This window comes from Etheostoma spectabile, chromosome 6, assembly GCF_008692095.1.
Source record: "Etheostoma spectabile isolate EspeVRDwgs_2016 chromosome 6, UIUC_Espe_1.0, whole genome shotgun sequence".
Lineage (NCBI taxonomy): Eukaryota > Metazoa > Chordata > Actinopteri > Perciformes > Percidae > Etheostoma > Etheostoma spectabile.
Window position 1 is genome coordinate 7,956,097 of NC_045738.1, and position 11,235 is coordinate 7,967,331.

Consider the following 11,235-nt stretch of genomic DNA (forward strand, 5'->3'; position numbering starts at 1 on the left):
ATTAAGCAATGTTGCCTTCAGTATAAAAAAGTGAGTAGCCTTCTTCCACCGCTGTTAAATGTAGCTAAAACTACCACCAAATCTATGCTAACGTCTAACCTAACTGCAAACTTTTGCTAATTGTAAACATTGTTCCTAGAAATGTTTTGAAAAATTATGAATAATTTATTCAAACAGTAACTAGCACACCATGAAAAACAGCTTGTCAATTTCCATATTGTGCTGTGACTGACGTCCTGTGTGTATGAAGATCAGTGTTGTTACATGTCTGGACATGTCTGCTGCATTGGAGGAGGCTCACTTAGCCTCAGTGAGTGTATGGTGAGGATGCAGAACACAATATGGGCAATGAAGCTTGGATAATTGTTTGCCGGACACTTAACAGTTTCAAGGTAATGAGTTTCATCTCTTCAGCTTGTGAGTAGATTGTGGTTGAAAAGGTTCACCCAGAACTTAAATTCAAATGTGTGTTTTGCTTCTCAGTAAAGGTCAATGCAGTTTTGTAACCTGCAGCATCTGGAGCCCACTTGAGTTTTCAGTGCGTTTTCTGCTGAAGGCTGCTGTATATGAGTAACAGAGAGCATGGAGATGCAGTGTGCTTAGAAACATCTAGAGTGTTTAAAAATGGAGGACTGTAAGCACAATGCAACGTTGATTTGTTGAGATGGTGAGAGAGAGAGAGAGAGAGAGAGTGCTACTGCTGCAAGTGTTATTGCCATGACTATTATTACTTTACCCCCACTTTACTAAAGTTACTACTACTACTACTACTACTACTCAGGATCATCAGCTCTCAATAGTTAATGTTTAGAAGATGACATAGATGTTATGGTTTGGATCACTCCCTCTCATTAGTGTGTGTGCACCACACAGAGGTATGTAACACTTTGTTGTGTATGCTCAGGGTAAAAGAGTACATAACTAGGCCTGCAAAAGCCCTATGTCAGGTTAGACCACATAAACAGCATCCAAAAGTATTCAGCAGTATCTCAACAACATCTGTGTTTCAAAGATATCTGTGACCCGTCAGAATGTATTAGAGCCGTTCTGCATGTCGTAAATCATTTTGTGACTTCACTGGAAAAAATCCTAATCGAGCCATAAAGACATTGTTAAAAACTACATAAGAATAGTGTTCTATTCACTGTTAGCCTCGTTTGCGGCAGCAGGTCATGGTCATCAGATCACATCACATAAAAAGTTACATCTAGTAACTTTAAAGAAATTCCAAGTATAACGTTTCAAGAATGTTACCTTCTTATCTTGTATCTACACTGTCAGTACCCTATACACTGTATTGTAAAGCGTTGCCGACTTTCCCTGCGCAGAAATGGCTGGGGAAGTCTTTGATAGAGCTACAAACAGAGAGACAAATTTGACAGTTCTGTCTTTATACAGTCTCACTCTTTATCTACTCATGTCATTGAACATTTTTGCTCCGTGTGATCCAGCTGGATTGTTGAATTCTCGCAGGAAACCTTATTTCAACCTGCTTGACTGACATTACTTCTGACCTTCACTCCACAGGGAGACATTTCAAGACCTCCAATGTACAGTACAGGGAGACATTTTAAGGCAATGAAACTGCAATCTCTTGTAGATGCCCTCCTGTTTCACTTTCCTTCCATTCAGGATTGAGATGCCATTGAGGTTTGGCTTGAAAGCTTCTTTGAAGGAATATTAGTCACAGTAGGAAGATGAGGCTGTGGCCTCTTGGCAGGATGACATACAGAACATGTTTTTAACCCCTCATGTTCAATATCTGGTCAAACACATCTTATCACTTGTGTGTTTTTGGGCCAAATGGGTTGAGGGTTAAAAAAAAAACATTCTCCAAATTATACTTAAATTAGGTGGTCGGATTGTTTTTTTTAATTCAAGGAATAATTTCTATATGCAGTTAAGTTACAAATGCGCAACATTCCCTGTAGCTATTACACCTTTTGTTGTTGGATGCATCCATGAGAAAGTTTAGGAACCCCCCCCCCCATCCAAGAGCATTTGTGGGTGCAATACTATTCAATAGGCCTGTTGTTCTTGTTGTTGTAGCAGCATTGTGTGATTTGTTGCATTTTCTGTGTTTTTCTCAGTCTGCAGTCTAGGTGGAGGGGACATCCTGCTTGCCTCGCCTGCAGAGGAGCAGATAGCTAGCTGGCCTGTTGGTGAAGTCACTGCAGCCTGGCTCTCTCTGCTATGTGCTGTACAGGATAAGGAGGAGGCCTTTGGGTGAGAAGGGCCCCAGGGCTGCCAAGTGGTTGGGCGGTGTTAGGGGGGTTTATCAGCACTGCCTGCCTGCATTGAGGAAAATATCTCTGGAGAAGAGATGGGGATGGGGTGGTAGGTTACTCTGAGTCACTTTGCAGCTGAATAAAGGTTGAGACTCTAATTGTAGAGCAGCTCACAGAGCAGATTAGGAAGAGATTTGTTTATGCAGGAAAAAATGCATATGGAAATGAACACGGAGGAAGCAGTGCATTAAAACAGCTTTGACGTGATAACACACTCAACAGTTTAATCCTCTGTTGGTTTGTGTGCGTGCAGAAGTGTTAGTGTCTCTGCATTTATATGCCAATGTGAGTATCCCACCGTTATCCACATTCATGCAGTATGTCCGTCTGAGAAAATGCATTCTGAATCTCCAGCCCTCTCTCTTCCTCCCTCACCCTCCGTCTGTTGCTCCCTCCCCCTCCGTCCTTCTCTGTATGAGCGTAGTCTGGGCGCTAAGCCAAGTAGAGTGTTTTTTTGAATGAATACCTGATGCGGCTGATGAGGCTGGCTGGGGGAGGAGCTGTGTCAGTGGAGTACTGAAAGAGAGAGAGAAAGAAAGAGGAGGGAGGGAGGTAGAGAGGGAAAGGGAGAGAGGCAGAAACACAGAGAGAGAGAGAAGCAGCCAGGCAGAGAGGGAGCTGGCGGTCTAGTGGCCTTGCATAACACGCGTTGGAGCAGCCTTGAACGCAGGACTTGGTGTTAGCTTCAGCTGTGGGGAACTTCCTTTACCGTCAGCAGCCAGTTGCCGGGGCAGGATAGCCTCCAAACCGGAGAGTCCAGAGAGGAAGGCAGATCTGGAGCAGCTACAGCACCAGGCTCCAGGAGAGGAGAGTGGCACAAAGGAGAGACTCAGGAAGAGGAGTCCTAGGAAACACGTCTCCAACACACATATGCACACAGACACACAACACATACACAGAGAGGCAGGAATAATCCTTGGACATGCTCTGCAAGCAGTGGCTGTGGAGAGACTGGTGAGCTATTCTTAGTACTCTAACCAGAGGGGGGGGGAGGGGGGATTGTATTTTTCTCTTGATTTGTGGCATAGTAGTATTTTCTTCCCTGCTACTACACTATTCCGCTCTCACTGTCATTCTAAAGCTCCCCACAGGCTACAGTCACTGCATTTGTTCAGAGTCACAGTAGTGTGATTTCACAGCATTGACCCTGTTTGGTTGTAGTTGTATTCGCTGAGAGGGATGCCCCGCTCTGCTTGTATATTGTATGATTGGTGTGTGTCAGGCAGTGATGCAGAACTCTGGAGTCATTGTGAAGACAAACAGCCTGAACCCACTGCCTGTTCTTACTGTCTGCTTTAGTCTGCTACACTGTTGGTCCTCCTCTTAAAGGCACAGTCACCAGTGTTGTACAGCAAAGAGGCAGTAATATGGCTCTTTTCGGTATTAGAAAAAGCAATACTTTGGATTGATCTGCTCTGTGGTTAAAGCAGCGATGTTTGTAAGGAGGTTGAGGGGAGGTCCCATTTATATGCAGCAAATCACACATCTGTGCACGGACATATTGTCTTCCACAGTACCTCCCCCTCTGTTTTATGCCAGAGCTCAGATTGATAATGATGTTTTTGTTTTCTATATATAGCCATTTGCTGTACGGTGTATTCACTGTGTATCTACGACTAGTCTAGCAGGTGAAACATGATGTAATAGCTGTATTGACAACAGGTTTATCACCCCAGAGTTGGTGCATTAGGTTTTTGCATTCATCTTTTGTCACAAAATAATTTTGTTGCCTTTCTATCGCCTCTCTGCATCATCCTGCTGCAGAGGGATGTTATTGCTATGAAGCCATGGATCAATGCGAGGAGTAAATAGTGGCTCTGGGAACCTGAGAGAAGGCTCAGGCGGAAGGAGTAAAGGCAGGGGACTGGAGGAGCTGGCGACTGCTGCGTAAGAGATGAGATGTAACTCTGCTGGGGCGTCTCTCACCTGGAGACAACAGAAAGGAGTTTGAATGAAAACATCTCATCTGCCCTCCTGCGCACACAGTGACGGCAGACAAACGCTGCTACACAAACCTTTTCCTCTGGTTTGTGCAGATTTTTATGTGGGAGTATGAAAGACGATCACAAGCGAGGCTGGCTCAATCACCCTGTCTGAGCTGATAAGCAACAGTGTGATAAATGGAACAGAGAGCGTCCTGTCCCCCCTCACTCTCTGTTGTCATCCCTCCATACATGTCTCAGAGGTGAAAGTCTTGGGCCAGGGGACTGACTCAGGGTTCCTGTGTTGTCTGGCTCGGTGTGATATCTTGAAAGCTCGCCTTTGTTTTCCATAGTATCGCATAGGCCGTATGTTTGTTGGTGTCAGTGTTCTAATAATAGGCTGACGCTGGAACATCTAGTGAGGCTTTTGGCTGCTGCGCTGTGTGTGACCATGTGCAGAGAGTGCTGTGTTCAGGTCATATGAGGAAAGGAAAGACACCTTTAAGAGCATCCCGTTGTATCTGTGGTCTGTTGACAGTAATGGTGTGTTTTTGTGGTATTTGAAAATCAGATCATGCTGGCATTGTCTTCCAATTCTGCCATAATCATAGGAGGTACTTCTGCTTCAGATGTGATGTCATTACAGTGTTGACACGGTGTTGCTGAGGTGGGGTTGTTGCCACTGAGCGGTGCACAGTGTAGCGACGGCTGTAGCGGCGGCTGTGTTGCTGATCGGGAATCTCTCAGCGAGGCGGGGGCTATGGCGCTCTGATGCTGCAGGCGCTGCTCAATGTGGGTCAGGAGAAGCAGCACTCTGTCTTCTCCTCATTCCCCATTCTCTCTCCATGTTTCTCATTCCTATAATGTTCTTTCTTCTCTTACCCCCCATCTTTTACTCTCTTTCCTCCTTTTACACAATTTTGTCATCTTATATTGCCTTTCTCCCTCTTCTCCCCCTCACTCTCCTCTTCAATTTTCTGTTTCTCTCCAGCTCTGCTGCTCTCCCCCTTTGTTACATCTGGTGGATCTACCAGGCTGTATGCTTAGATGAATTAAACAGAGGGCTTTGCTGCTTTTGGATGCAATGACCTTGTCAAAGCCAGCATTAGAGGTAGATGAACCTAAATAGAATCTGACCAAGGTCGCCTTCTGTGGTTCCTCCCCCGTCTGTCTTTATATAACATGTCTGTGGCTGCCTGCTTTAATGAACCTCCTCTGTAATATGAAAATACTATGTAGCACTGTAATAGCCCAGCACCTCTGAATGTACTGTAGGGGGATAAAAGTGAATGAATGGATGGATGTGTGATGTCTGTCATACACTCCATCTCTGTGGTGCCTCTGGCTAATGAACAACTCAGAGTTGTGTGCATTGACCCACAGATAAGCCTGCAGGAAAGAACAGTCAATCTGGAAAGAAACTGTAAAAAAGAGCTCATGGAAAGCAAAAAGCTGCATGTTATTGTTGTTGAACTAATATATGCGTTGCTTATTGTTTGTTTTTCTTGTGTGTGCATGTTTGAGCTATGTGAGCATGCACACATATAGATCTACGGTATACAGAGCTTTATTTCGGTGTAGCCCTGCAGTCATACATTGATAATGGCTTGCTGCTTGTTGACAGTTACCTTTCACTAACCCACATTTTATACGTCTTGTTTTCCACTAACCGCCCCATTTCTTGCTGAAAAAAAATAGCTTTTTCAGTTCTCAGTTAAGTCAGCCTTCATTCTGCCTCTCACTAAACCAAGCCCTAAGGAGTTCCTACTCATTCATTGTTTGTTGACCACTTTATATTCCCTTGAACTTTGAAACACCACTCAAACAGGGTACAGCAGAAAGCCATTGTTAAAATATTTTGAAGAACTTTAGTGAGGCCCATTTGCATTGTGTAATGTTCCATAATCAAATACTCAGCCATATTGTTTTAACTTCTTTTTTTCTGATGTGCCCACTGACCCAGAGTTCCTGTCTGGAGGTGGATGTTATATTTTCAGTAGCCCCACTGACCCAACACAAGATTGGGACAGGGAGTGTTAAAACAGAAACAAAAACATGAGGCTGTTATTCTGTTCTGTTATCCTTTCACTCTGCTCTGCTTTCTTACCATAGAGGCTGAAGCAAGATAACAGCCAACAACAAGGCACATACACTAACCCTGTACACATGAGCGCGTACACACACCCAGACGCACCAACGTCACAGTTTAGGAAACTCTTGTTGGTGAAAACATGACAGAGATTTTTCCATGTTATGCAAATGATGACACACAACATTTGACAGTACTTTCCATTATGTCAGTTATTATCATTCATGAAAAGGCTGGTTGAGTTTTGACAGATTAGTCTATGCGAGGTTCTTCTTGAAGAAACATACACAGAATGGCCTACATTTTGTGTTCAAGTGCATTAGACTAACACAAATCAGTTGCAGTTGTTATACTATGTACCACCTTGTGGCAAAACAAAGAATAACACCTCCACAAATATGAAAGTGGGGGCATTTTTAAGAGTGAAGGATTTTGGTGTTTAACATTTGCAGTCCTGCAGGAACATTGTTAATATGGTTTATAAACAGGCTGTGCTTACTGAACTAGTTCTGCAGTGCAATTAGACTAATGAGACTGAATTGAGTTTCAAGTCAAGATTATCTATAAAGCCCGAATTCAGCTGTCGTAGAGGGCTTAAAAATCGGTACGGCATGATTTGGACTTCTACATTTTATTTTCTGTTACATGAGGATCTAATTTGAGCTTTTCTCTGCCCTCAGATTTCTGCCGACATCGTGGAAGAGGTGGATCGTTCAGAGATGATTCCTCATGAAGTCTATGGAGCTCATTTTGTGAGCTGGAGTGACACCATCTTCTCTGGTCCGAGACCTAGAGCTGTCTACCAGTGAACACAAAGAGAGCCAGAGCCACGCAGCACACAGAGAGGCCAACCGCTGCACATAACCGTTGAGTGGAGGAGAGAGAGAAAGACAGATCCATAAGAATTACCCACCTGGGAATATTATTAACCACACTGGCACAATGAAATCCAACCAGGAGCGGAGTAATGGATGCCTGCCCCCTAAGAAGCGTGAGATCCTGGCTCTGGAGCAGAGGGCAGTGGTAGTAGCCACACCTCCAGCTGCAGTGATTACTGACAGCCCCCACACAGAGAACCTAGCATGGCTGGCCAGTGTAGCAAGTGAACGTTGCAAATCCAGGGACGCAGAGAGCCCGAGATGTCCCATCTACTCCACTTCATCCTGTTCTCCTTCCACTTCTATCCCTTCCTCGGCCACTCCTCTGTCTGCGGTACCCCTGACCTCTCTGCCTACCGTTTACCCCACAGCCCTCCCCCAGCAGGCCGGGACTATCCAGTTTGCTCAGCTGGGACCCAACGTTCAGTTCATCAGCTCTGGGCCCTATGCCGGCTACATCTCCTCTCACATAATCTCCGCCAATGCTGGCTCTGCACCTAACAACTCTGCCATAGGACAGCGTTCCCAGCTGGATGGCTACACTACTGCCCTCATCTCCCCCAACACCAAAGGGGAACAGCAGTTTCAATTAGGCCTCTCTTCCACAGAACTAACTCCTGTGTCGCTTTCAAGCTCCCCCCAAGTCACCAGCCAGTACTTTCATCTGGACAGCAGAACACCTCTGGCTGTCAGCGGAAACTCTGTCACTTCACCCACAGCACACCTCCAGCTCCACCCTAACACAACTGTCCTCCCTCAAACGCTCACCCTCGCTCCCTCCCAGCTGGTGGTTCAGTATGCAGATGGTTCAGCTGGAAAAAAAACGGAGGGGCATGCTAAGGGTGTGCTGAATGGGGAATTGGAGTTAGTCAAACAGACTAAAACTCCCATTCATCAAGTGAACCATCAACAGGTCCAGAGCTATGAGGCCAGACATATCCTCCTGCCTGCAGACTATGGCCAAAACCCTGCTGGACTCCAGACCTCCTTGGTGCTGTTGGCCCAGCCCAACCATGGAGCTGAACGTGAAACTGGCACAAATAAGATCTCCTTTATCCAGACTGAGAAAGGAGGCATCTGTTTGGGAAAACCAGTGTCCAGATCTTCCTCCTTCACCCCCCTCTCTTCCTCAGATGTGGTTAAGTCTGTTGCTCCTCATACAGTCATCCAGACCACTCTGCCCCATGAGGAGCTGCCAGCCAGTCTCTATTCCTCCACACAGCCACCTATCATTGGCTATATCACCAGTGCAAATCAGCATGCTGTCAGCTACCATGCAGCATTGCCTCAGCACCTGGTCATCCCGAGTGGCCAGTCCCTCTTCATCCCAGTCAGTGGCACCAATAACGGCACAGAAATTGAGGTTAGTTGTACTGTCAGCGCCCTGACTGCTACAACTACCCCTCAAATATCCACCGCCATGCCGCATGCCTATCTGGCCACAGCCCTGTCCAAGTGTGAGGCGCTTGGACCAGATGGAAATCAACCTCACCCTGCAATCCCACAGGCACCAGTGATGCCAGTCTTGCCCCCAAACCCAACTCCTGCAGTGGCGGCAGCTCCCTCCCCAACTCCTGCTCCTGTGCCCAGTCCCGCCCCTGTTTCCATTCAAGCCTCCCACTCCATCTCCTCCTCATCTTCCCCTGTGGCACTTCCTCCATTCTTCATGCGAGGCTCTATCATCCAGCTGGCCGATGGCGAGCTGAAGCGCGTAGAAGACCTCAAGACGGAGGACTTCATCCAGAGTGCAGAGATTAGCAGTGAGCTAAAGATTGACTCCAGCACTGTTGAGCGCATTGACAGTGGACAGAGTCCTAATGCTGTGGTCATACAGTTTTCTGTGGGAGAGCTCAAAGCCCAGGTAAGTTATTCTTCATTCATCATTCTTTTTAAACATTTTTTAAGCCACTATGTGTAAAATTTGAAAATCTTTGGGACCCCCAGTGTTAGTGTCAAAAAGCTGCTGTGGGGGATAGCAATGCACATAAAAATATTCAATACAATCCCAGGATTCAGCCATCATTTCATCACACCTGTGACACGTCAAAATGTCTTCTGTAAAAAAGGGCCTAAGCCATCTTGTTGGTATAGAATTTGATATTTTTATGTGATGAATAAAAATTGATTGATTGAAACAAAAACGCATGCCAACAGAATAATTTCCAGGATGCATAATCCCATATAAATTGAGTGGCCTTAAACAGATGTCTCTCTTTTATAACTATCCTCCACTCACATTCTGTATCCAGCCAAAAGCTAACTGTGTTTGTTGTGCACATGCTCATCTCCAGGTGTGTGTGGAGGTGCTGGTGGAGTACCCCTTCTTTGTATTTGGCCAGGGCTGGTCGTCCTGCTGCCCAGACAAGACCACCCAGCTGTTTGAGTTGTCGTGCGCTAAGCTGTGTGTGGGGGATGTATGCGTGTCGCTGACCCTCCGCGGCTTGAGGACCACTACAGTAACAGACAGCCAAGCTTTAGGGACCAAGCTGAAGACTGGTCACCTCTCTGACTCCTGTCACAATGTGGATGCCACTGTAAGAAACAGTATGAGTCAAAACGCTGCAGGCAAAAACAGTGGGCTCCTCATGAAGGCTTCCAGTGCAGACAGGCTGGAGAGGGAGCAGGTTACTGGGCCAGGACCAGGACTAGAGCTACCACCAGGATTGGGACTAGTTCCCGGACTAGGGGAAGGGATCTACGGAGCTGGACCAATGCTGGCAGTTTCTGCATCTGGCGAGTTGAGACAGGAATCAGTGAAAACAGACATGCCTGCTCTTACCAAAATGCAATGTGGTGATCCAGAGAGACCCTTAGTCCGCAAGAGACGCTGGTCGGCTCCAGAGCGAGACCAGACTGAGAGAGCAGAGGAGGAGCCTCCTCTAGCTCTGCCCAAACCCTCCTTCATCCCTCAGGAGGTAAAAATCAGCATAGAGGGTCACTCTAGTACTGGGAGTGAAAGGTGCTTGAACAAAAGAATAGACTGTTGAAAGAACTTAAGGAATTTTGATTACCTGTGGTTTGCTTTGTGTTTATCTTTCCTCTCTGTCCAGACTACTGTAATACTGGCTGAGTTTATACAGTATTTACATGTTTTCTTTTCCTTCACACAAGTCTGATATCTACAGTGAAGTACAGTAGAGCACCTTCATAAGTGGTATCACACACGAGATCAGTGCAATCAATGCTGAAAGCAAAAATGAATGCAGCGTGAATGTTGAGTATGAATGGCAGTCAGACACCTGAGAGACATTTTACCTGCGTGTCACATATCATAAGCTGGATCTCCTTTGTAACATGGCTTAAACCTGTCGACCATTCCTCTTATCACATAAACAAGCACAGACCCCAATGTCAGCGTGTACAAAGTGGGTAATCATTTGTAACTTTCATCCTGTTTGTTTCACTGTGTATTTGGTTTGTAGTGTGAGTTTATGAGTGGTTGGAGTCAAAGCGAGACCTTTGGAGTTTCAATGACAATGCTCATACATCATGGCTGTGATCTCTGCTGCCTTGTGTATCTGATGAGGTTTTGAGTTTTATTTTAATTACTAATTATTTTAATTTCCCTAACATTGCTGATGTTTGCTCTGCTGCAGGTGGCCTTGTGCCACTTGTCTCTATGTGTATGTGCCTGTGTGTGCGTGTGTGCTGGTATGTGTGTTTTTTGTCACAAGTGTCAGATTCAGCACAGAATTAAGGTGAGTTTGAGTGGCTGAAGCTGTGAGCTCAGTCATCAATACAAGATGCAAATATCAATCTTTAAAAGGCCTGAATGTAAATCACTGAATTAGTCCTGAATCAATGTACTATTTGATAGCCTTGCTCTTGCAATGTATGGGTGACAGCAGTTGCACATGGGTGAATATCTCTAATCAAGTTCCTCTGGGTCAAATTTACCTTAGTTTATAATCCTCATAATTCCTTTAAAAGACAGCATGTGTCACAAATGAATGCTTGTATTTAGCCCTGATATGTGCAGCAATATGTGCAGCATTACAAATAAACCATACAGTAGTTGGCTTACTTAGTTGATTTTTTTGGCCACTTTTTTTGGCCAC

General features: G+C 45.5%; 1 protein-coding gene across 3 annotated transcripts; it reads left to right on the forward strand.

Moving 5' to 3' along the window:
* Positions 1-276: 276 nt before the first annotated feature.
* On the forward strand, positions 277-10,937 carry LOC116691647 (ataxin-1). 3 transcript variants are annotated; one of them, XM_032519443.1, is made up of 4 exons: positions 277-392; positions 2,091-2,226; positions 6,980-9,038; positions 9,469-10,937. In XM_032519443.1, exons 3-4 carry the CDS (start codon positions 7,242-7,244, stop codon positions 10,162-10,164), a joined length of 2,493 nt encoding a protein of 830 aa, XP_032375334.1. In that variant the 5' UTR covers positions 277-392; positions 2,091-2,226; positions 6,980-7,241; the 3' UTR covers positions 10,165-10,937. The 3 variants fall into 3 exon arrangements, with proteins under 3 accessions (XP_032375334.1, XP_032375335.1, XP_032375333.1); XM_032519444.1 differs by lacking the exon at positions 2,091-2,226; XM_032519442.1 differs by lacking the exons at positions 277-392; positions 2,091-2,226 and adding an exon at positions 2,313-3,242.
* The last annotated feature ends 298 nt before the right edge of the window (positions 10,938-11,235 follow it).

Bases quoted from the DNA above. Each gene is read 5' to 3' on its own strand.
- LOC116691647 (XM_032519443.1), top strand. From the start codon at position 7,242: ATGAAATCCAACCAGGAGCGGAGTAATGGATGCCTGCCCCCTAAGAAG. The intron at 9,039-9,468 runs GTAAGTTATTCT...GCTCATCTCCAG, and splicing joins TGGGAGAGCTCAAAGCCCAG to GTGTGTGTGGAGGTGCTGGT.